The sequence below is a fragment of the Dermacentor variabilis genome, chromosome 3, assembly GCF_050947875.1.
Source record: "Dermacentor variabilis isolate Ectoservices chromosome 3, ASM5094787v1, whole genome shotgun sequence".
Taxonomy (NCBI): Eukaryota; Metazoa; Arthropoda; class Arachnida; order Ixodida; family Ixodidae; genus Dermacentor; species Dermacentor variabilis.
This window is the reverse complement of record NC_134570.1, coordinates 90,953,842-90,979,860: the sequence shown is the minus strand read 5'-3', so window position 1 is coordinate 90,979,860 and position 26,019 is coordinate 90,953,842. Positions and strand designations below refer to the sequence as shown.

General features: G+C 47.4%; 2 protein-coding genes across 3 annotated transcripts; one reads left to right on the top strand and one right to left on the bottom strand.

Moving 5' to 3' along the window:
* The first annotated feature begins 1,141 nt into the window (after nt 1–1,141).
* LOC142576029 (uncharacterized) lies at nt 1,142–14,432 on the top strand. 2 transcript variants are annotated; one of them, XM_075685912.1, is made up of 6 exons: nt 1,146–1,343; nt 3,432–3,538; nt 5,532–5,570; nt 11,172–11,195; nt 11,806–11,826; nt 14,313–14,432. In XM_075685912.1, exons 1-6 carry the CDS (start codon nt 1,262–1,264, stop codon nt 14,352–14,354), a joined length of 315 nt encoding a protein of 104 aa, XP_075542027.1. In that variant the 5' UTR covers nt 1,146–1,261; the 3' UTR covers nt 14,355–14,432. The 2 variants fall into 2 exon arrangements, with proteins under 2 accessions (XP_075542028.1, XP_075542027.1); XM_075685913.1 differs by lacking the exon at nt 5,532–5,570 and having other exon boundaries at nt 1,142–1,343.
* A 935-nt stretch (nt 14,433–15,367) lies between these two features.
* LOC142576027 (cysteine-rich venom protein-like) lies at nt 15,368–17,252 on the bottom strand. Its single transcript, XM_075685910.1, has one exon. The coding sequence runs from the start codon at nt 16,938–16,940 to the stop codon at nt 16,011–16,013; it is 930 nt and encodes a 309-aa protein (XP_075542025.1). The 5' UTR covers nt 16,941–17,252; the 3' UTR covers nt 15,368–16,010.
* Nucleotides 17,253–26,019: the final 8,767 nt, after the last annotated feature.

The window sequence follows — 26,019 nt, the reverse complement described above, 5'->3', positions numbered from 1 at the left end:
TTGTTACCAGTCGACTCATGCTTTGCCGGGACCTTCGGATGCTTCCATTTGTACCCCAGGCCGCCAGGCCAACGCTACCCTTGGGGCTTGCGACCCAGGTGCAACCACGGGCGTCAGCGCCGAGTTCCCAACAACTCGTGCCACCGGCGCGACCACAACAGTGAGGAGGGAACAAAAATTGAGAAAGAAAAATGTGTTTTTCAATTTAAGCGGATAGACTTTGATTTATTCATTCAATGGAAATAAAATTTATAATATATTTCATTTACGCGCGACGAGGAAAGGAAAGACAACCCGTGTAGGGGGGCCCGGGTAGCAGAATGTACCCGGGTAGCAGAATGGCAATTCTTACTTTCATTCACTGATATTTGTATTTTTATCGTAAACAATGGTTCTTATGCTGCAACTGTTGGATAGGTGTACTTCAGTTTCGCTGTTCTTATCTTGCGCAATATATACTTACTGTGCGTATTCTGTATTTAAAAATAATGTAGAACGTTTCTTTTGTAGCTGACGTTGTACTTGAGTTAAAACATTCCATTTGCTTTGATTAATTGAAACGAAAAACATTTTCTATATTTTCTATATTTGAATATCTTTTTCTTATTTTCTTTCTATGTTATCAGTGTGAAACAAAATATTTAATTCTAGCATATTTTCCGCAACCTTCGTATTTCACAATTATATTGCACAATACGCCCTGATAGGTGTCATGCAGTACTACCATATTTGGAAAGCCAATTTCTTTATCTTTTTGTATGTTGTAACCATAATCATATATTAAAAAAAGGCTTTAAAAATCATCACTGAATAATTCGAGGGTCATATTTCTCTTTTCCGCGGTGAGAAAAAGAGTTCAATCGCGTGCAAGGTGTAGCTACGTCATCGAGTGCCGCTTTGCCTCGCACTTCTATTTGAAGCCAGAAATTGGGCCGTTCAAGGCGTCAACAACGTGTTGTATCAGAGTCCGGCCGCAGCAGTGCAGAAGTAAGCGCGGCCTAAGTCGCGCACGCCATCGGATCTTCGAATTGTCAACCTGATTCGACAAGGACTTCGCTCTCGACGCGGCAGCGATCACGCGAACCGGCAACTTGACACAGTCGGTTCAGGCGCGCATTTCAGAAGCAGGGGAGGCGACGAGAGCGACCCCTCTCGTCGCGGACACGCCTCTGGAGGCTCGTGGCCCTCTTAAAGGGCCGAACGCCACTGCGACGGCGCGCGGGAGGAAAGCACGGACAGTCTTCGACCGAGAATACACGCCATGAAGATCTCTGCCGTCGGAACCACCGTCTTGCTTCTGGCCTGCGTCGCGTGCAACTATGGCCAAATGGACATGGAAAAAGGTACCGTGCGCACCAGACACCAGGTGATCTCTGTTTAGCGTAGGTGAGCGGCGAACGTTCGGCATGTTCGAATAGGGAGCGGATGGTTGTTCGATTCGTATTCCAGTCGAGAATCTGCTATGTTCAAAACTGTCGAATATTCGTTTCGGTTGGAATATGACGCCCCAGTCAGACGGTCAAAGTTGGTGACACTTCAAGCGGGTGCACTTCCCCGTTAGTGTCACTCGCAGGCTGTCAGACGGAAAGGTTTAGGCACCCTCGCTGCGGAGTGCACTTGCCAGCGAGTGCATTCGAGAAGTGGGATAGCCTCGATAGCATTGAGTCAAGAATAAATAAATAGACGGTCACAGCAGAGGCGCCACTGATTCATAGGCCACGTGTTCGTGATTTCGAATGTTATGGGCGTCATTGTGACATCAGTTAGGCCGCCCCCCCCCCCTCTAAAAAAAAAAAAAAAAAAAAACTTGAAACGTTCGTTTTCACGGATTCTGCCAGTTTGACCGTGGATTTTGGATACCTTCCTTGCTTGTATTGGCTCAAAACAAATAGACGTGTAAGTGAGATTGCAGATCGTCATTGTCATCAATTTCACCGTCTAACACCTCGCCGCCGTAGTGACACTCAGCGACGATAAGTGCACTCGCTCGAAGTGTGACTAAATTTGCTCGTCTAACTTGGGTGTTAGAGAGAGAGAGAGAGAGAAGAATGCAGGAAGGCAGGGAGGTTAACCAGTCAATAGTCTGGTTGGCTACCCTACACTGGGGGAAGGGAGAAGGGGAAGAGAAAGAAGGGAGAGAGAAGGTGTAGATACGTGTACGGACAGCACTTCAGTTAAAGGCGCTCGAGCAAACCAGAAGTTCTGAGAAAACACAAAAGTGCCTTCATTGGGTGTTAGGAACACCAACACAGTTATTGAGGTCCCGGGCGAGAGAGCTTGTTGCAGACGATGCCGACTTCGGATGACCGCACTCCAGGAGCGCCGATAACAGAAGGCATATAACTGAAAGCTGCCTACGTCTCACAAGCTCCTCGTCTGAACGGGTGTTCTGTTTTGAGCCGCATTATGGGCGTGTAATAGAGAATGCAGATAAGCCTAATTTTGTTTTAGCAAACATTGTGCACGCAGACATTACATTTCGCTCTGCTTAGAAATCAGAAAATATTCGATATTCAATTAGATATTCGATTCCATATTCGGAGGAACGTTTCCTCCAGTATTCGTATTCGATTCGGTTCGAAAGTCATATTATTAGAACACCCCTAGTTTTTTTATTAGAAAGAGACTTGTTAATAATATCCTTTGGCATATTGCCCAATTCTTCAACATCAGCTAGATTGCCCCAAGAGGCAGGCGCTGCTAGAAACAGAAGGCGTAATCGGAAAGCAGTTAGAGTGAGTGAATTTCGCTTGTTGTTATTGTTCACTCGTCGTTGTGTGCCCTTTCTCCTCGTGGATACGTGGCGCGTTTTAAGGAATAAACTTCAGCAACCGAATCCCAGTAGTCTAACTCGGCTTGAGCAAGTCTCTCTAAGGAGTCTTCAGGCTGGGACGGCAATTTCCTCTTTCGAAAACCAGTCCTGGGGCGCAGCACCTGAAGACCGTGTGAAGTGCCCAGAGTGTTCTGCCCTCACGTTTGCCAGCAGCGGATGCTTGTCATTGGACGTGGTTATGTCGAGGGACAAAGGACACAAAAAAGATAGTGCTTGGGACACGTGCAGACCAGCCCACAGACTACGATGAGTTAATCACGGAGGACAAGTTCCACAGGGCTCCTAGGGCTACCATAGATACCTTTTTCCCTAAGGCAGTTTGCACGTATTCATTCAACCGTAGTATCACGTATGGCAAACGGCCAACCCTGCGATAAAAAAATAAAAATGAATCCAGTACAGCTTTACGGAATGAATGAACGTTCATAAATCGGCCGGATCACTTATGTTCTAATAATCTACTTTCAATTAGTTCTTTTGCGCGATCAGTCACGCCGATTGGCTGATCGCGATAACAACGCCAACGCGGCAGTGCCAGAGCCAGTGCTCATGGTGATTACTTGAAGCTCAACAGGTGGTGCTTTTCTCTTTATTGAAGGGCTTATTGGCATGATGAAGAAAGCCATGTCCTGCTTCGGCAACGTGGACCTAACCAAAATGATGCAAACGAAGGGCGATGGCATGAACCCGGGGAAGCTTATGAAGGTGAGCCCCGCGTTGCCTACCAAGCGCCTTGCCCACATAACACCACTATAGGCAACAGAAGGCCTTTGAGATCGGAGCTGAGACGTCGCACACATTTTGTGTGATGCCATGGCAGCGCAAACATTCCACTTGAACGGCTACATAGGAGGAGTTGCGCTCGTCTAAAGCTTCCTACAATAAAACAACAACAACAAGAATTACGTTATACACCATTTGCGACTTATCTATCGTCCATAATCATCATCTACATTGCGGCCATTTCCATTTCCTAACGCTGCGCTCCCGCTACTTCCAGCTCACGAATGGCCTATGATGAGAAATTGTTTGCAGAAGCCACGAGTAAGCGTCCTGATTGCTTGCGGAGCATTATCAATGAGGTTATCCGGCGCGCAGAAAACTTGTTCCCTCACTTTGAAGAAAACTTACAATATCACGCAAAATTCATGCAGTGCGCTCGCTGACCATTCCGAGGAGCATTTTGCAAATAGTGACGTGCCACTGCAAGGACAGCCAACTATACCTCCTGTATGCTCGTTATCTCTACATTTCTGGCAGTTTATTTCTTAATCCAACTCATGAATCAGAAATGTAAAGCGCCTTATGAATCTCAAAGAAAGTAAAGCACTCGACATTGTAGGCATACCGGTAAAGTCTGTAAAGTGCGTTTTAGAATGCATCACTCCAGTATCAACACATATCTTCCATTCTTCAGTATTGGCCGTTTCCTGAGCGTATGAAAAGGACTGGGGTAACTATTCTTTTTAATGGAGATGAAAGAAACGGTGTGCTAAATTACAGGTTAACCTCAATTATTCTTGTATTTAACCACTTGATTAGAAAATATAATTTTTTCTCGCGCTTATAAATTCTTTTTTTGCGAAAGAAATTACATAATATGTGGAGCTCAATTTGGTTTTCGTAAAGGCTGACCAACGCAAACAGCTTTGCTCACCATTAAGGAACATGTACTAAAGGTCATAGAAATTTAGAGGACATAACACACACACACACACACACACACACACACACACACACACACACACACACACACACACACACACACACACACACACACACACACACACACACACACACACACACACACACACACACACACACACACACACACACACACACACACACACACACACACACACACACACACACACACACACACACACGCACACACACACACACACACACACACACACACACACACACACACACACACGAGCGCGCGCTAACGCAGAGAGAGAGAGAGAGAGAGAGAGAGAGCACATAATCGCGCTTGTCTTTAATGGCGTTGGTGTTTAAAGGATAGCAAAGAATATATATATATATATATATATATATATATATATATATATATATATATAGACCGAAGTGGGAGACGCAAGCGCGAGGATAGACACAATTGAGAAGCACTGAAACTTAAAAGCCATCGCATGTAGATTAATGCACAAAACGTGTTTACTTTTGTTTTGCTGTCACTCACCCATTAATTTTTAATCCTTGTATTTTTCATCATGGGTATCCCTACAGTCTTCCGACTGTGGAACCCTAGCCTGTAAAATGATTTTGATATTGTCTGTACCGTTGATCTATCGTTGAGATAAGCAAGCGGAGGCTCAAGGTGTTGGTGGAGAAGGGAGATTAGATAGATATGACACAGCGTGGTTGACATTCACGTAATTTTGCCTTTGCGACAATGCGACTCTTGTCGCCACGCTAATGTGAAGGGGCAGCCTGCATTAATTATCCGGTACCGGAAGGGCATAACAAATGCACAGGTGCGAGAACCCCAGCAGGTCTGCTGAGCTTGCTTTGTTTGACGTCCGCACGCAAGTTTCCATAGTGATAACAAGTACCGGCTGCGTTTTGTAACTTTGGGACATTCGTATATATTTTATCTTATGTATCACTACTACTGTATTCATAGTACAGATTAATTGATTGACTGATTGAAGCGCATTTCTCTCCTTATTTTTACAAGGCGTTCCAGAGTTGTAAATCGCAACCGATGGATCAAATGGTAAGTTCAGCCTTCCCTGCTTTCCCTGTTGCGGACTTGGTTGTCTCCGTGCGCAGTAGAGAACACATAACCAAGAAAAAAATCGAAGTGCTCAAACTGATATGCGTCGGAGAAGCGAAATTGTTGCATGGCACCTCCGAACCAATCCCCGATTTTTAATAATTTGGCCGGCTCCCCGAATATGCGTTCAACTGATTGATCATTCTCGTTAAATTCATTCCATAAAGATAAGGCTGAATGCATGCAATTATTGGACGTCATTTGCTCATGCAAAATTCTTAGCTTTTCGGATCTTTTCTTTTTCAGTGCAGGTGCATGCGTGAGTTTTTAGCTCTTTAGCATCATGACCATTACGGCTTTATGTATATAGAAAAGAAAAGAAATAAAAAATCACACACAGCGCTCAAAGTGCCTCTTTGCGCTCTTTTAATTATCTAAGCTGTGTTACCAGCTGGACAAGAGGAAGTTCTTTTCATCTTCCCAGGGTGGGACGTGTCGCTTCAATAGTTGGCTTGACCGCGTGGCGACATAAATATTCCATCTTTGTGTGTCGGGGAAGAGCGGCGACTACGCGTATTGCCGCATTCTACGTTGCTTCGACCTGCGCAGTCTGCCTCCTTGTAAAATCGAAGCACACAGCTCCAAATGTCGCCTTAGACACAAGGACTACCGGTGCAAGGATGGGACTGATTTCCATAATAGCCCTCTTTCACTCCCCATTCCCCTCCCCACGTGTAGGGTAGCAAACTGGACTCAGTCTGGTTAATCTCCCTGCCTTTCCGTCTTCCCTTCTCTCTCTGAATTAGCTTGATATTCTTTTAACGAGGTGGAGAAGTCTATATCACTTAGGCTGAAGTGGTCGAAACCCTCCCATTGCTCTTTCCTTCTCGCTCACAGGAACCCGTATTATTCGTATTCGGCCTTCCTGAACGCGTTTGAATTCTTTGTCACAGATACGGAGTCTCACGTTGGCTCGGTCTCTTTGCGCTGCCGTGATGTGTCTTGTCTGTGGACACATGCATTCCCGGGGGAGCGAGAGACCGCGCCGTTAGGGCTTTCTGGATTTTGCGAACGGCCTTACAGGTGGTACAGTGGTCGCTTCTACCGAGATTGTTACGTCATCGGCATAAGCTGCGAAGTGGATGCATTCCACATGAGTGAGATGTCGAACATGTCGGGCCATTACGACAATGAATAGGAGCGGTGAGAAGATCGTCCCTTGCGGCACTCCTGCCTGATTGTGATGAATCATTGCATCCGGATATCCGGAGCGGATCTCAAAGGCGCGGTCGGCTAGAAAACTTCTGACGAAATTCAAAGGCCATTTACCCGGGCAGCACGCTGCTTGGACGACCTCAGTGACAGCTTGGTGATGCACCGTGCCAACGGCTTTCTTTAAATCGACGGCAGCTACGATACTTGGCCACTTGGTGTATCTTGGATTGAGCATGCACCTTAAAAAGTGCAATCAGTAATGAGTTGTCAGGTTTGGACGGAACCCCGTCTGATGAGGGCGGAACAATGTGTTACCCTCTTCTAGGTTGTGCATCAGACGGTTGGCCGCCATTCGCTCGATCAATTTACGCACTTTCAGCGTTAGGAAAAGGCGTAATGTTGAATAATTAAGCTTACCGAATCTGTACAGATAAGGGTCCAGACCTTACCATGATCAAGAGCCACGTGTGATGACATCCGTCCATAGAGCAAGGAGTATGTGGTGCCCCCTGGGCGTGATGGCGGAAGACGCGGGCTGTGATGACATCCCTCCGCAGTGTGTGCAGGTGCGTGTGCGCGCGGCGGCGGGCGGAGGGGTGGAAGTTGTGAGGCGCGGAAAGCGCGACTACGGCCAAATAAACCTGACAAGTGGGGGCTCGTCCGGGATGGACTCGGCAGGAATTCCGGACAATCTAGTGCACAATATTCTGTAACAGATCGACGGCGCCGAGCCGCGATATTGGAGGAAGGCGAGCTTGTCCTGAGCGAGACCGACGTACTCAGCGATGGTGCAAGGGGTATCTCATCAAAGCTGGCGCCAGGGCTCATTGGCCTGTTCCTTATATGCAAGTGTGTTGGTGCAAATACTTTCAGGCTCGTCCGCCCCCGAACTGGGAAAGCTTGTGGCGAGGCGCATGCCGACCAACTCGTTAACTACAACCCTCCATGGGCAGCGGGGACTTCCCGTTTCAAGAGGGGGCAGGCTGTGAGGACATCCTTCCATAGAGAGGGGGATTATGTGGTGCTCCCTGGGCGTGGAGGCGGTAGACGCAGGCTGTGATGACATCGCTCCGCAGTGTGTATGCGCGACGGAGGGTGGTGGTGTGGAAGTTGTAAGGCGTAGAAAGTTCGAGTTAGGTCTAATAAACCTGATACACGAAAAGGCCACGTGAAGAAATATGGAAGAAACGATGGGTAGTGACCACCACATCCAGGAGGTTGCCATTTTGCTTAAGCACACAGATGAACGCACCAATTAGACCTTATTGATGGAGTGGATGGCGTTTCGGAAAGCGAGAGTGCAACCAAAAAAAAAAGGAAAAGGGGATATATCACATCGCTACAACAACAGACGAGCGAGCCCAAAGAGTCGATTAGGAAACACTCGAAACGGATGCAACGCACCATGGAGAATCCGATGGTGGGCGCAAATCTCGTGCATATGTGGGACGCTTTTCCGCCTTCTGAAAAGATGGCGGGAAAAAAAGCATAACAGAAAACGAAAATTCCGCCTGCGGCCCTTACACCACATGCGGAAGGATACGCTACAGCCCTGGTGAGCCGAAGTCGGCAGCATATGTGCACCAGCCTAAGCGGGAAGCTCAGAACGTCTAAAACGTGGGCAATACACAAATACATACTGGACCCAACAAAAGGCATGCAATAAAACGCGCACACAATCCGACACATGCTTCGCTACCAACCGGGGTCGGATGAATAGATTTTGCGAGAGCTAGAGGAAAAATGCGTCGGCGACCACCGCAGAAACAAAGATCTATGCCAAACTATAGTGGGAAGCCAAATGAAGATGCAGATCGCCCATTCGAAACGCCGGAAGTCTGGACAGAGCTTTACTCCCTAACTCGAAACACAACATCCGTACAAGAAGGTCTCACAAATAAAATCCTCAGAATCCTGCACGATGACTCGATAGAAACCCTAACGACTTTCCTTGGTAGCCATTGGGAAGCGGGAACCTGACGAATAGAAGCATGCCCACATAGTACTAATACCAAAACCGGGCAAGCCTCCCGGCCTCACCGACACGCGACCCATATCGCTGACATCGTGCCTTGGGAAACTTTTCGAAAACATGATGCTCAATCGTCTGAAACCTCACGTGGATGACACGCGTTTCTTTCCTGAAACAATGTAGGGGCTTCGGGCCGAATTTGTCGACTTAGGACGTACTACTCCTTTTTGAAGGAAGAAGTACTGGAGCATGTCACCACACTTGGAAAATGTATACTTGCACTGGACCTTAAAGGAGCATTTGACAACGTTGCTCATGAGGTCGTGCTAAAAACTTATTGCAACTAAGTTGCAGCCAACGAATCACTTCTATTCGAACGTTCTTAACGGACCGCAAGGCAACGGTAGGCGTGAGTACCCTGAGAGCAGAAGAGAAAAAGTCTAAAATAGAGGCACGCCTCAAGGATCGGTCTTACCACCTTTTCTCTTCAACGTCGCCATGAAAAACTTCCCGGAGCGTCTGCAGAAAATCCCACACGTTCGTCACGCAATATACGCGGACGAAATTACCGTTTGGACAACTCAAGGCTTGGATGGAGGACAGCAGGACGCCCTACAAGCGGCGGCAGACGCTGTCACCAAATACGTACAACAGTCTAGCCTGAAATGCTCTCCAGAAAAATTCAAGATCGATCGTCCTCGAAAGGAAACACAGAAGGAAAAGAACAGGTAGAGAGGCCATTCAAATACACCTCAACAAAAAACCTATACCCGGAGCCCGAACACTCCGCATATTAGGTGTTCAGATGCAAGATAAAGGTCGCAATAAACACACTATAAACGCACACAAACTGCCTGTAGCGTCGCTCGCATGATCAACAGAGTCACCAGTCGCAGACATGGCACGAAGACGTACTACGCTTGACTCAGTCCCTTATCATCAGCAGAGTCCCGTACGCGACACCTAACCTCAACTCTACATTCATAGAAAACGCCCAATTAAACGTACTACTGCGGAAAGCGGACGAGCAAGTCCTCAGCCTTCTACCAGGCACAACGAAACTCCTAGGTATTCCTGGGCATCCACAACACCTTAGACGAACTAAGTATTATTGAAGCGCGCCGACATGCGCAAATCACAAGCAACAACCTCTCTAGGAGTGCTAGAACAACTCTTCGAAGATTGCGATACCCGGTGACGGCAACCAATAGTCAACAAGCCTCAAGTTCCTACTTAAGCAAATGACGGTAGCCAGTATTCTGCGTAACATGTACCCTAATATCACTTGGGAAAGAGAACAGCACGAACCAAAGCAACATAAAGAAAATACGGCACTCTCTCCATTGCTCGCTGGACAGATGCGGCCAAGTACCCGAATGGGGAGGGCATTGTAATAATTCTGGCAGGACACAGACAGGAGGAACTGACATCAGCCTCTCTTCGTACGCACAACGTCGCAGCAGTAGAAGAGGCTGCCATTGCCTTCGCCATCTCGGCATCGAGACAGGATGAGGCAATATATGTTCTTACTTATTGTTAATCAGCATGTCGAGCCTACGCTAATGGCCATCTGCATAAAGTAGCATGCGATATCCTCAACCACCTCAACAAAATACCCCGCACCTCGATAATCTGGACACCGCGACACCAAGCCGTCTGTAGAAACCACCGGGCACTGAAAGAGACGGCAGAGGACCCCATTCCACAAGCCCTACCCCAGTTATGAAATACTTTAACACTACAGCCTTTCGGGAAGAACGATGCCGCCACGGCACCCATCCCTCAACAGAGCTAAAGTCGCAGCCTGGCGGCAGTCTAAATGGACACCTATCCTGACCTCCACGCAATGTGCCCCACCCTTTATCAGCCCCTTTGTCCTTTCTGTACAGAGCGAGCTACCTTATACCATACCGCATGGGTCTGCCAAAATATCCCTAATAGTCCCCCCCCCCCCCCCCCCCCCGAAACGCAACGCACGAGCAATGGGAGATGATGCTGACCAGCTCGGCATTGAAGGATCAGCGAAAGCTGATCACCAGAGCCGAAAGTGCTGCCACCGCCCCTGGTGCCCTGGACTGAGGGCTCCACCCACCACGGGGATCCACCTCTCTCCATGCCCCATCAAATTAAGATATATTTCTCTCTCTCTCTCAGTCTCAGAAAAAAAAAGAATACTGAAATTTCTCCCGACATTTAATACGCAAATAAACGATGATGAGAGCTTTACGAGTTAGTCCAACTACGAGGTATACCGGTGACAGCGTCTCGGAGTTCACAGGAACATTAAAGAATTAACAGATGTTCGATATCACTGTTATGCGTGACCCCTATATGTCACCGCTATCTACCGTTGCCTATTGCTTCTTCATATCGAAGATCCTCATGAGTGGTTAATTTTTTTGTTTCCCAACAAGGTCCAGTGCGTGGGACGTGAAGCGGTGAGTACACAAGCGAAATGCGTGGTGTTTAATATAGTCAGTAATGGTCGTCATGTCTACAGTCGCACGTTTTAAAGCCGACGGTTCGAGGGCATGTAGATTCTTCTGTAAAAAATTGCTTGAGGTGTACTCTGGCGCTTGCACCTGCGGGAGCTGCGTGCATGGGGGTTCAGACAGCGAGAATATGACGGACTCTGCGTGGATTTGCCTGAGCTCGTCCTTCTGGATTCAAACGGCTTTGCGACATGGCAACTTGTTCGTTTTCAACGAAATATTGCGTTATAATTATAAATGCAACAATTCTCAGCGATTAGGAATCTGTGCGGAGCCTTATTTCCTACTGCATTGATAAAGTAAGATCGCTCAGCTCAGAAGTTAGAGCGATGTGCCGCGGAAAGGTGTTGGTCCTGGGTTTGAATCCCGGACCAAGACCAAACTTTCCTCAACTGCGAAGCGTTCTTTCTGAACAACCCGCATGGGTTTCCTTTGTAGCTGCATGGTACATTCGGGCGGATGATGGTTTTTAAGTTTCACGATAATTCCTCTATACCTTTCAGGATTCCCCAGAACTGACTTGCTACATTTAAGCTTCTTACCTTTTCTTTTTCAGGGTTTAAACTCGACGGTATTGGTAAGCCATCCAGCGCACTTGTATCTTGCGAATACAGTGAAATCTGTCCTACTGACAGCACACACTTTAGAACAGGCCTTGTAATCAAGTAGAAATACTAACTGCATACAGGCACGAGGAGCAACTGAACAGACGTTCACAAATTAAATAAAGAATATTGACATATTTACCGCTTGATTTGTAATACCTCTTTAATTCCAGCATTCCTGAATTTCGTTTTGTTTGACTATATAATACGGCTCATAGGGGACAGAGTGGAGACTGCAACTAAACAGCTGTTCGGATGTCTGTATTCGTAAATGGTAGAATTTTGTGTGGGCAGATGACTGCTAAGCAGATTAATGTTTAGGTTCTAATATAACATGTAATCAGAAATGAGCTGTACAATATTGCCTGTGCTGGAGCAACGAAATTCTTAAATTAAGCTACTGAGTACGCAAGAGTAAACGAAAAGCGGAAATTTGAGCCGATGTTCAAAAAAGAAACAGAAGAGCTAGCGAAAGCTTTCCGAGCTAAGTTGACTTGGGCGAAAACTTTCTGCGCATCTTTGAAGCTGATGCGGACCAAATAATGAGGGTATTCCGGAGAAGCAAAATTCTGCTTTGAAGATTCATCTTGTACAATTCATCTTGTTCTTTTAGATCACCTAATTCTCATTCAAATCAGTTAAGTGGTCATCTGATAAGGGCATATCTCTACATTCCGCGTGTATATTATATGCAAGGACTGCTTCAGCCAAAGGTTCTCTCTGAATGCCACTCTCGAGATACCTTACCAGCATATTATAAAGTTCGTCATAAAGTATATGGTAAAGTTCATCCCATGCTACTTCTACATAAGTGAACCATCTTGAACATCGAGCCCATGGTGCTTGACTGGATACCCTAATTTCTTATTTCCCGCACACATTTTGTTATTGCTAATGAATCTAATTCTCTTGAGGCGACAGTAGACTGTGATGTTATTCAAGGATCCGTATTCGGTCCACTGTTATTTGCTATATAGCTAATTATACATTTATTGTATATGTGCCTGATAACAACAATTCAAGAATTGGTCTGTTCATGGATGGCTGTAATTTTTCGCTAAATTACTAACGATTTCGATGTATCTATACCATACTTAGACCTGATCAGCATTCTTAACTGGTGTTCTACTTGGTATACGGAGCGAAATATTAAGAAATGTAACTGAATGGGAATTTCACGTACGAATACTGCCTGTTATACATGTTACCTTAATGAGAGTCCCTTAGAATATGTATCATCTCACCGGTACCATCTCACCGGTACTTAGGTATACACGTCACTCACAACCTTACTTAGAGGAATCACATCGATCATATAAAATCTAAAGCTAGCAAAACATTAGGGTATTTCTGTAGAAATCTTGACCTTGCGGCTACGTCATTAAACCTGCTAATCTATACCACATACATTCCACTCCAACTCGAATATGCATCTTGAGTTTGCAATCTGCATTACGATACACTAATACATAAGCTAGAAGCAGTGCAGACCCGCTCAGTCCGTTTTAGTCTGAACAACTACAAAGAACATCAAGTGTGACGAGAATGAAGAACTCTTTAAACTTACCATCACTTTCTATGCGCCGTAAACACTCTCGTCCCAACCTGTCTTACAGGATGTATCACCATGAGCATAGACTTTGCTCCTCGTAGATCCGACGTGTACTTTTCATCTCCCCTTGTCTCGATCATCGTCATAAGTTAGCATTCCACACTGTAACACAATTGCCTTACAACAGTTATTTCGTCCTAGAACCAGCAAATATTGGAACAACCTAGCATCGTCTTGTGTTAACATCACAGATGCTTTTCTTTTTTTAAACAAGCGATAAGCAACATACTTCATTGCCGTGTAGTTTAGTAGCTTTGCAGTGTTTCTTTTCTTTGTGTTAGTCCAAAATATATTTTCTATAATATCTGTGTTTATGTGTGTATGCGTACCATTCAGACAATTTTCGTCACGGTGCATATTTCTGAATATTGTTCTGCTCATTGTAGTCTGCATAATTGCCCTTACCCTCGCTAACGTACATATTTATTTACCTTGAGGGTAAAATAAAGGAACTAAATGAAATGGAATGAAACCAACCCTCGTACTTCCGAGAATACTCGTTTTGTGTCTTCAGTGCACTTCCTAACTCTCCAGAAGAAACTCATGTCAAAACAAACATTGCGTACATGTCATGAGAATCCAACAAACGAAGACGCCAAGGGCACCCTTTTTCCCCTATTTTGTCCTTGGTTTATGTTTGTTGGTTTTTCTTGATGTGAGTAATAAAAGGTCGAGCCCCTCTGTTAACACCCTTTCGTGTTAACCCATTTCGAAAGAAAGGGTGATTGGAGATCCCAGGGAGAGACCTCCGTCTTATAGCGCACAAAAAAAAAAAAGGCTGATGATGATAATGATTATATCGCCAAACTTTTTTTCTAATTTTCTTTTCTTATTACGACCTCACAGAATTGCCTGAGCGGTGTGATGAGAAGTTCCAGCACGCAGTAGCACCTGCCGCACGAGTTGCGTAATTTCGAGCGGCGAACGTCTTTCCACTTTCAGCCACGAATAAAGGTCTGCGTCTAATCAAGTATTCCGAGGCTACTTCCGGTGAGAGCGTGCACTAGAAGCAAGCCACACATCGTCTTCAACCACTTTTCCTGTGCTGCTCTTCCTGAGAAATTGTGGCTATAATCTTCGGCGCTAGCATCCACATTATAATCGAGGGCCATTGAGATCAGACACTTAGAAATCATTAGCCCACAGTCAGAAGAAAGATGGACGTCGGCCGCAATCGTAAATAATAAGTCGTTTCGACTATCATACGGGTGCCTTATTCACAATCAATCAATCAATCAATCAATCAATCAATCAATCAATCAATCAATCAATCAATCAATCAATCAATCAATCAATCAATCAATCAATCAGATTGTTAGCAAGGCTCCTATATGGGAGCAGAAAGTCTTAGTGTTATGTAACTTTGTGATCGGCGTCCATTTTTTCTTTGAATATAATTAATCCGCACCTGACGCGTTTTCTTCCCACCCTCGACATCATTAGTGCAGATATGCTTGCTTTATGCGTTCTACACCGAAGCTATTAGCCCTTAGTTGGTCGTCATTCTCTGTGGCATGCTCACCGAAAAACAAACGACAGCTGGAAGGCTTTGTGTTTGAGTTCCCGCGTAAAAGAATTGTTTTCCACTCTTGCCGCTCTTGCCGCGGGAGGATTTCTTTTTCTTTTTTGTTGAGCCAGAAGAGAGGTAAGAAAGACGGATGGCGACGCCACCGTCATGATCGATCCTGTACCCGCAAGCCTTGACGTCATTTATTTTGACGGCGTTTGCTGCAGCCTAGTTAATTTCCTATCGGCGGCATTTTAACATAGTTACGGTTATCTTACCCAGCGAGAAACCGAACAAACCAACGCGCCAAAGTCCGGGAAAGAAGGCATCGAAAATTCCGTTCTATTGAAGGAATTACGCGTTTGAAGTAACACATATATTTGTAGCAGTGAGTATATATAGGTTCGATTTATTATTTCGCTGCGTAGCTCCCTAGAGAGCAGAGCTGGCTACCGGTACATCTGTAGAGGTAGTACAGGCGGGGCTACAGATACAAGCCCATTCTCCAGCCAAACACGACAGTGTAGTTTGCACGGCCGTGTCTTGCGAATGGATTCTCTGGGAGCGTACACATAGTGCCAGTTTTAGCGCTGCGCTTGTGAAAAAGCCCCCACTCGTCGTACAAAAAGCCTGTATAAAAGAGTTGGCGGAGCGTAGTAACAAAAGCACGCAGACTTCTTTCCCCATCACGTTGGTTTACTTACAATCACAAAATTATTAATGGGAAAGCTCGCCGCGAAATGAAGAAAATTACTTCGAATATGACAAAGTGTATGCAATGTGCGTACGATATTAAAGAATACGAAGAAAAGATGAACTACGGTGTCGCCGGCACATCCGAAGAATCTGTGCGCGGTTTTAGACAGCGCACACGCGCCCAAGTATTCTGCGTAGCGCCAGCCAGCTAGTCGAAGTGGTGCTCTTTCTCCCAGCCGCACCTGCGGAGGCACGTCGCGAGAACGGCACTACAGTTTAGAAGAAATGGTAAAATATAGAAAAAGGTTCGCCGCCGTGTGCCATCGCATTGGGTGGTGGCGTCAGGCGGCACCGTGGCGCCACCTGTGGACGGCCGCTAAGGCTGCGGCGAGCGCAGGAGCGACCGCTACGGCGACCGCCGCGGGAGCAGAGTCGCGTGCTTCAGGAGGAGGCACCATTACGATCGGCGGCAAGACCGTCTCGACCAGAGGGTTGTCCACGGCCGGCTTGTCCGCGCCCGGCTTGTCCCCCTGCAGCACGCAGAGTCCCACGGACGGGTCGCACACCGTGTCATCGGGACAGCGTGAGCACGGTGCGCCGGCCTGGTAGAGCGGCTTGCCGATCTCGCCGCCCGCGGGTCCGTAGTTGCAGACGTAGATGACCACCTTGCTCTTGGGCGCCAGAGCCGGCACCTCGCTCCGCGTGTAGCTGCACCCGACGGCGTAAGTGCGCGCCCAGACCAGCTGGCTGAAGGCGTTTGTGCTTATCGCTCCCTGGTAGCTGCCAACTCGCTCTATCGGGTAGTCGGGGAACCCGTGGAACCAGCCCCGCACCACGCGCTCCCACGTAATGAGCGGCGCCGCGTTGTTGCTGCGCTGAGCCAGCAGGTTCTGGCCCACCAGGGGGAAGTCGGCCGTCCACCGCTGCTCGTAGTAGTCGGTGGTCGATATCCCCTCGCTCCTGACGCAGCGGCGTCCACGGGCTTCGGCCACTTCGGCCAGGTCGTCGTCCCAGCGCAGCTGGAGCATGTCGGCGGCCGACGGGAAGTTGGCCAGCTGGCCCAGCGCGATATAGCTGCGGTAGTGGTTGTGTATCCACAGGATGGTCACGTTCGAAAGGGCCTTCTCGCTGAAGTACGTGGTGCATTTCTGGTACGGCTTCGCGCACATGACGTGCGTAGCGTTGTACGGGGGCTTGCAGTTCATCGTACCCAGGACGACGACGAGCGGCGAGAACCAGAGCCAGAGAAGTGCCGGCGTAGCGCGTTCCATCTTCGCTCTAGTATAGCACGTGCCGCTGGCTTGTGCAGGCGCGAGAATGCGTAGCGCGAGCCCGCTGATGAATGATGGTGATGATGCCGGCAGCCTTGCCACGGAATACGGGTTTTAGATGCCAAAGCCAACGTCGGATTATCAGGCGCGTCGTAGTGGGAAGGGGTGGGGGCTTCGAATACATATTGACCACTTGTGGTTCTTTAACTTGCACCCAATGCTAAGCGCACTTAGACCACACAGGCGCACAGGCCAAGTGGTGATTTCACCGTGGGCTGCTTGAAGAAGAAAACAAGGTGCTGGTCGATGTCGCATAAGGAATACCATACCATACCATACCTATGTGTAGACGTGAAACGGCGGAAACCGGTTGCGGTATCAGTTATCTGTTCAGCACATGCCTATGACGTAGGACCGTCAATGCGATAAAAGCAGAGGCGCTCTCGAATAAAGCGACATTCGTTCCTACCCTGGCTTCCTGCGTCGTAGTCTTTTCTTGGCCACGAAAGAACAACTGGCGGCGAGCATGGGATGACGCTACGATTCCGAACCAAGCACCGGCGCAGCTGTTGCAGCGGGACGGACGGCCGGGCCACCGTCAGAAGGCGAGCGTTTCAAAGTGGCAATCCCTGTAGCTTCGCGACGTTTTAGAAGCATGCCAGAGTTAATCCAAGAAGCGACGATATCAAGTCGTGTTTCGAGAGGTTTGAAGATTTCGTGGCACTTAACGAGGTTCCGGAGACAAAGAAGTTGAGACTGTTCTTGAACATAGTAGGCAGCACAGTGTACGGGGAGCTGAAGAAATTTTTTGTTTCTGACAGTCGTACTGAAAGACCTCAGAAATAAAGAGGGTACTAGAACAACACTTCAGCCCCGAGTATTCAGTAATAGCCGAGCGGTCCAACTTCAACAAGCGCGCGCAGCAGGAAGGAGAATGCGTCAAAGACTTCATGACGGAGCTTAAACATCTGGCGCGCAATTGCGAGTTCAAGGCGTTTCTGAATAATGCCTTAAGGGATCGACTAGTGGCAGGATTGCGCGACCGAGAGACTCGGAGGATATTGTTCCCAACGGAAGACTTAACCTTTGAAAAGGCGTGCAATATTACGCTCGACTTACTTAAATGTATGTCAAGGGAAAGTGGATACGACAGCCAGGCTGTCGGGACAAAAAAGAAAAAAAAAAGGGGGTGGGTGGGGGCACAAGTAGATCGTTTGTTATCGCAGCGGGAAAGGGCACGATTCAGACCTGTGCTGGTACCGCACCGCGAAGTGCCGCTCATGTGCGAAGACTGGACACCTACAACCGATGTGCCGAGAGCGAAAAAGTCGTCCAGTGAACTACGCTGAAGCAACGGACGAAGCGGAGGACTGCGAGACATTTCATGACCTACTATGCGCAAGAGATGGAAAGCGAGGCTACAAAGTTTCCGTGCAGATTGAAGGGAAGCCAGTTTCTATGCTTTTGGATACGGGTGCAGCTGACACGTTAATACCTGAAAGTGTTTTCAAACAATGGTTTCCGCGGACTGAATGCAAGCCAACCAGGTCAATTTTGAAAACGTATACAGGTGAGCCTGTAAAGCTGCGAGGAAAGGCGGCCGTAACCGTTGAGCATAACGGCTGCAGAGCTGAGCTTCCATTGCATGTAGTAGAGGATCAGGGTAAGGCTATGCCTGCACTTCTAGGCCGGGATTGGCTAGCAAGGTTGCAACTTGACTGGAAAACCGTCAGTGCTGTCACACAAACCACTGATGAAAATTCTCTGCGCGAAAGATTTCCGGGAGTTTTCCGCACAACACCGGGAGCAGTTTGCAATGTCGAAGCCAAAACAGCCATACAACCAAATTGTACGCCTGTGTTTCGCAAATCCAGGTCTGTGCCTTTCGCTACTAAAGAAGCAGTCGGCGAAGAACTTCGGAAGCTGCAAAGTCGGGGCATCTTAAGAAAAGTTAAGACCAGCAAGTGGGCGACTCCCATCGTACCGGTTCCAAAGCGTGGTGGCGGAATCTGAATTCGCGGTGACTACAAAGTAACAATCAATCACGGGCTAAAGACCGATTGTTACCCGCTCCCACTTCCTGGTGATTTATACTCGATGCTAGCCGGTGGTAAGGTATTTTGTGTGCTGGAATTGTCCTCTGCGTACCAGCAAGTGCCTCTCAGTGAAGATTCTAAGCCACTGCTCACGATAAATACACATCAAGGCTTGTACAAATTCCAAAGGCTTCCATTTGGAATTCCGAGCGCGCCAGCTATATTTCAGGCCATGATGTGATAAAGTTCGACAAGGAATTTCTAACGTCGGGTGCCATATAGACGTCATCACGGGCAACAGTGCAGAAGATAGCTACACAATTACCACAAGAGTTCTGAAGAGACTTTGCGAGCACAACATAACGCTGAAAGAGGAAGAATGCGTTTTTTTTTTCGTGATGATTCAGTGGTCTATACCTAGGCCACAAGGTTGTGAAGGAGGGAACCTATCCCACCGCTGATAACATAAAAGCAGTACGAGATGCCCTTGAGCCCAGCAACATCGCAGAACTGAGGGCTTACGTCTTCTAAACTTCTATGGCAAGTTTCTGCGGAATTGGGCAACTGTGGTAGCCCCTCTTTGTGAGCTTCTTCGAAAAGATCACACGTGGAAATGGACGCAACAGTGCAAGAAGGCTTTCGAAACAACTAAGGAAATGATTCTGAACAGTGAAGTATTAGCCGTCTACGACGTGACAAAGCCGCTCGGACTTCGCTGCGATTCTTCCACTTAAGGCTTGGGAGCTGTGATTTTCTACGAAACGCCAGACGGAACGGAACGGCCTATTGCATTCGCGTCTCGCTCTTTAACAAGCGCCGACCGAAACTATGCTCAAGGGGGAAAAAGAGGCACTCGCGCTCATGTTTGGTTTGCGACGGCTTCATCGTTACTTGTGTGGGCGCAAGTTCAGCCTATACACCGATCACCAGCCGCTTATCGGACTTCTTGGGCGTGATAAACCGCTGCCACCTTTAGAAGCTACACGAATGCAGACATGGGCACTGGCGCTAACAGCGCATCAGCACGATCTCAAGTTCAGGAACGGCAAGAAGATGGAAGTCGCTGACGCACTGTCACGGCTACCACTATCGACAGCTTCAGGTAGCAAGGAGTCGAAGTGTTTAGCTGTTTTTTACGCAACCCCGCTAACAGCTAAGTAAGCCGCTCGGGAAACAAAGCGAGACCCCATTCTAAAATGCGTTTTAAGCTACGTTCTTTCGGGATGGCCGGAGCAATACCATAGAGAAAGAAATTTCAACAAGAGCGGACACTCCCATAGAGCCCAGCGGCCGAATTGACTATAGCGCATCAAGCGGATGCGCTATAGGTGGGCGCGCGCCCACCTTTCGGTTTTGGGCGCGCGCGTTTTGAACGCCAGTTGGTACACGCCGTGCCGGCTCCGCTGATCGGCGCGGTATTTTTTTTTTTCGCTTCTACTGCTGAACCACGCGCGGCCTTAGCGCGGAATCGTTTTATTATTTAGTAAAAATGATTGGGAATGATCTTTACAAGCCTCCGCCGAAACTGTGTCACGTGCGATTTATAAAGAAAACGCAAGGTGATGAAATGTTTATTTTGCGCTATATAAATGCTCGTTCCGGGCTTGTGCATCATCCAAAGTTGTGGCACCAGGTAAGCAGCAGTCGTTACCGTACGAAGCTCCACTGGATGCCATCAGCTGAAAAAAAGTAAATTACAAACACTTATCATTTTGGTATATTGACCTAACAGGAATATTGCGTGTGGAGGCGAAACGTGCCTAAGTAGTGAATGAGCGGCTTTATAGATAAATTCACATTTACATACATTTCGTAGCAAATAGACTTCTCCCAAACAATGCCATAAAATCTGAAGAAAACATCATTTTCACGCATCCCTCCCTTCCCGGGCATTATTTCCTGCACTTTGAGAGCACAAATACACGGGTGGCTGCGTGTTTTCAAAACAACTTGGCCTCAGTCGACGCGATGGCACACCAAGTACACAGGGGTGGCTACAACACAGGCTCTCAGCCAGACCATGTTACACGCTCGCAGAATGCCTTCTAGTCGCACTCAAGACAGATTCGTTGGTGCAAAGCCTGTTTTCTGTCGCTCAGAAGACAGAAATGTCAAGTTCTTGAGCTCCTCGGCGTTATCTTTCAAGCGTCCTGCCAGTGCAAGCTACACACTCCCGTGTTATCACTCTCGGCAATAGCTCGTAGCGTTTTCGACAAGCGCAAGTACCGAAATGAGGTATATGTTGTTGCAGGGCCATAAAAAGCGTCACAAACTTGTCCCACTAATATTCAGTACACGCAAAAACTAACTCACCACGGCCGGCTTGCCTTTTTGCTAACAGCTTCACAACCCCAGGTCCGGCGAGCATGCCTCAAAAGTATCCCAAAAAGTTAAGAAATGAATTACAATAATTCTTGTGGTTAGAGAATGCCTCATTAACTTGTCCCAGTAAGATTAATACAGGCGAAAGTAACTGTGGCACGCAGCCGAGCTGCTTTTCGCTAAATGCGCCACTACGCCGAGCGAAGCCACTGTGCTTGAAAAGTACCCCAAAATGTAGCGAAATTAGTTACTATAACGTCTGGGGACAGAGAAAGCGCCAAAACTTCTTCCGGTAAGATTCAGTACACGTGAAAATGCGTCACACGGCCGAGGTGCTTTTTGTCACAAACCCAGATGCGGCGAGCGTGCCCAAAAACTACCGAAAAGTGTCGGCAAACGACGGTTTAACGCGTTGTGGCGGTGGCCAAGTGTCGGCCCAGGGTTATACCCGACTCTGCACTAGCCGAGTTGGGCCCGTTTGTAGTGGGTCATGAGGCTTGTGCTTTTCGACCGCACCCCGGGCCTGCTGGACGGCCCATAGTTGTGAGTCCTTGTCTGCATACTGCAGTGCACCTTGAAGTTCGAGTAGGTGAGTGAAAGCGTCGCAAACATCTCCCAGTACAAGCAATTAACTCGAATTAATTAGGCCTGGAAGGCGGAGCTGTTTTTCGATAACTGCGTCACTATATGGGTTCAGTTTTGTGCAGTAAGCCTAAACAAGCTTGAAGTGCGTCGCAGACTGCCAAACAAAATTCCTCACTTTGCTGTAGTCCAGTAGTGCAGCGGTGCTGTGTCGAAATGCAGACGGAACACAAGAGAACGCCGGGAGCCACCCCCCCCCCCTTAAAAAAAAAACAACGGGCTGCATGCAAAACAGACGAGTCGCCGAGCACGCGAGCTTCACATGCGCAGCCCGCCTCGCTCACTCCTGTGGCATGTCTGGCGCATGACGTATGCACGCGCGTCTGGCGTGCAGCTAGCTTGTTGCTAGGCAAAACAAGAAAAATAAGTCGCAAAGTATAAGTTCATTTACACGAGAAAGTTTTAGTTTTAGTGGGAAAGAATAAAAAAAAAATAAAACGTTGTCTGTAAGTGCATTTCACATTCTTTTTTTCTGATGCTCGCGTCAACTAACGGATGGAGTTGAAATTAGGCGTAACGTGTTTTCTGTTGCCAGTTTTTGCTGAGTATCCCCTTTTGTTAAATTTCTTTCTCTATGGCAATACTCTGAAGAGCTGCGACCATTTTTCATACGCAGAGACGAACTGTCTGCAGAGCAAGGGTGCGTGACTTGGAACAATCGGGTGATCGTGCCGAAAACCCTACAAGCATATGTGCCCTTGTTGTTCCACGAAACTCACCCAGGGATGACGCGTATGAAGATGCTAGGAAGGGCATACGTGTGGTGGCCTTCCCTCGACAAAGACGTAGAAGAAACTGTTCACAAGTATCAAGTTTGTCAAAGCAATTGTCCAGCAAAGTCGGCAGGGCCTCTGCAACCATGGAGGTATCCAACAAAAGTTTGGGAAAGGATTCACGCTGATTACGCCGTTAAAGACGGTGTAAATCTGTTACTTCTGGTAGACGCGTAGTCTAAATGGATTGAAGTGTTCGTCATGTCATCGACGACAACCCCTAGAACCTTGGAAAAACTGGACCCAGTGTTCGCAGCCTACGGCTACCACGAAGAAGTTGTTACCGACAACAGCACGCAGTTCACTTCGGACGAATTTGGAGAGTTCATGAAGCCCCGGGGTATCAAAGACGCATGGGCACCTCCGTATCATGCAGCTTCGAATGGAGCCGCAGAAAAACTCGTACGAACGACGAAAGAAGCTATCCTAAAACAGGTTCTCAGCGATGAAAATGCCGGAGTGAAGAGTACAGTACAAGACCGCTCGAACAAATTTATCTTCCATAGGATCACCCCGCACTCGATGACTTTGCGGACGCCTGCTGAAGTTTTTCTCAAGCGCCTGCCGCGAATCACATTGTCTCTTCTCAAACCAAGTTTTGCAGGCGACGTGGCGAAGCGCCTGAGACGAGACACGGAACATCGGAATGACCAAAGAGGATCCGCAGAACTGATAGTTGGGCGAGTTGGTACGAATTCATAGTAAAATATTTTTGCTCTATCTATTTTTGCTATATATAGCAAATATGTTCTATATCTTTCCGAAAATAAAATAGTTGTGAGTAAGCACTCGTGTGTCCCCCCTTCACTGTGTCCTTGTCAATTGTGCGCGCAAAAATATTTTACTTTGAAGGATCCGCAGAGTCCTTCTCCCTTGATGATGAAGTCTACGTGGAAACCAGACGTGGTGAGCCTGTATCGTGGCAAGAAGGTACGGTTGAACGAGTTGTCAGCCCAATCACGTACATGATTAGGGTTCAAGTTTATTAGAGGTTGGATTGCGCAACATTTTGACGAGACACACAGAAGAGGCACACACCACAGAGCGCTACTTGCAACTATCGTTTTATTCCCTTGTCAGTGGAAAACGATAGTTGCAAGTAGCGCTCTGTGTTGTGTGTCTCTTCTGTGTGTCTCGTCAAAATGTTGCGCAATCCAACCTCTAATATGCTATACCAACACGCCCAGTCGTCAGCCTTGGTAGGGTTCAAGGCCGACTACAGTTCACTCACGTGGATCACTTGCGACCAAGAAAAAACAGTGTATTGACTGAAACCACCAATAATGCGACAGCACTAACCGGTCAGGAGAATGATGGAGGGATCGGTCTAGGAGAGTTGGACGAGCCAAGTCGTGCTTCTCAAGATTTGTCTTCTCAAGAGGTCTTTTCCAGATCCCCGCAGCGTGGAAGCTCTGTGCAGAATCATCTTTCTCCAAGGAGAGATCCTACTCGGATGACCTCAGAGCCAAGGAAGTCCGCCGACAAGCAGAACCCCCGGGCCCTGTTTCCAAGACCACCACAAGACCCACCAGCAGTTGCAGAAAGAGGGTGTCCAGAGCCCAGCGAGACCGGGTCTAAGTGCACAGCAGAGGAGGAGCCTACCCTTACAGGCAACCAGACATCGGTTGTAGTGCCACGAAGCACCCGTGTGCGAAACCCTCCTGAGAGATACACTACAGAAGACTTCAGCAAGAAGAGCAAATAGTAATTAAAATGACTTTTTGTTCACTAAGAAGGGAAGAATGTGGTATCAGTTATCAGTTCAGCACGTACCTATGACGTAGGACCGTCAATGCTATAAAAGCAGAGGCGCTCCCGAATAAAGAGACATTCGTTCCTGCCCTGGCTTCCTGCGTCGTCGTCTTTTCTTGGTCGCGACAGAACTCCGGTACCTTCGACCTTCCGTCTTGTCTTGTATGCAAATACTGGCGCATACCCACCACGGGGGACTGGCCAAGCAGCAGGCGGTTTCAAGTATGCTTATTAGAATTAGAAGAAAAACTAAATTCCCATGGCAGAGCGGGGGTTAAGAGATACACTAGTAATTTACAAATTTGAAAAAGGTATTGCTAAGAATTCAGAGATACAATAATTTAACATATGGAATTCAATTAATAGGGATTAATTGATAATTTTAGTAATTAAGCAAGGCATTCTTTTTGTGTATCTAATAAAACTGTAAACGGTGAGAAAAGCAGCCCTGTGGCTGGATCCCAGTGACCTCACCCCAAAATAAAGAATGGTTGGCGAGGTTACGGGTAGCCCGAGTCGTCGAAATGAAATTTCTGTTTTCCTTGTCTTAAAAATAGGCGGCATGAGATGAAAATTGGGATGACGCTTCAGCTTCGCCTTTAAGAGGGGAACGCGATAGCATTAAACGATCCCTGAGTGCTTCTCACGTTTTCCGGCAACTGCAGCTTATGTAACCGTGATGTTCACCGGGAGACGCTGTTGGCGAACGCTTCGCACGAAGGCGAGCTTTGTGGCTCTTTTTTTGGATGGTGTGCGAAGAACCGAGGGGGCCGTGCCGCTTCTACTAAGACAGACCTCAAGAGGCAGCTGGAAAACGCTATCACGTTAAAAGGGGTTTATATTTGAGTTTCCGCGTAACATAATTATGTTTTTTCGTATATTCAAATTACAATCCGACGCCATCATGTCTGTAGGCTGTGTGTAAGTCGTACTTTACGATTTTTCTATGCGTATGTCAGCTTGAGAAATTTCATTGTTTCAGTAATTTCATTACGCCACATGGATGGCCTGGGAGTTGGGTATGCATGGTTCGAAATTCTTTTTGCCGAAGCTACGTCCGACTCTGGAAGCCGGACGCTGACGCCGGATTTTCTGCGACTCGGGGGCCCTCAACGCTTTCGCGTTACAGTATGGTCAATAGATTCAGGAGCGTTGCAAAACGAAGAAACAGGGAACACAGCGAGACCAGACCTGTGTAAGTAAGGGTTTAGAGGCGGTAAAAGGCATCTCAATTTTGTAAAGGAATCTTCAAATTGCCTTGAAGAACACCAATTATTATTTCACGAAAAACAAAGATGGTGGAATTCAGAAGGAGACATTACAAGGACTTTTGCGAAATATTGCGATATAGAGAAATTTCTGTGCCTAGCCGCGGTTACATGAGCTAATATCGGCAAAACAGATATAACATGGCCATTGTGGGATGCTCGTGCGTGTGAATCAGCCACTTCAAGTGCAACCCACGATGTCCCGGTAGCCAAAGCAAGTATAGTACTTGCCATAAGTACGAAGGAACCATTGAACAATGTGTTTGAGGAATTCTTGAATTTGAAG

Coding starts and splice junctions, on each gene's coding strand:
- LOC142576027 (XM_075685910.1), bottom strand. CDS start 16,940: ATGGAACGCGCTACGCCGGCACTTCTCTGGCTCTGGTTCTCGCCGCTC.
- LOC142576029 (XM_075685912.1), top strand. CDS start 1,262: ATGAAGATCTCTGCCGTCGGAACCACCGTCTTGCTTCTGGCCTGCGTC. Junction 3,539..5,531: donor ACCCGGGGAAGCTTATGAAG/GTGAGCCCCGCG, acceptor TATTTTTACAAG/GCGTTCCAGAGTTGTAAATC. Junction 5,571..11,171: donor CGCAACCGATGGATCAAATG/GTAAGTTCAGCC, acceptor TTTCCCAACAAG/GTCCAGTGCGTGGGACGTGA.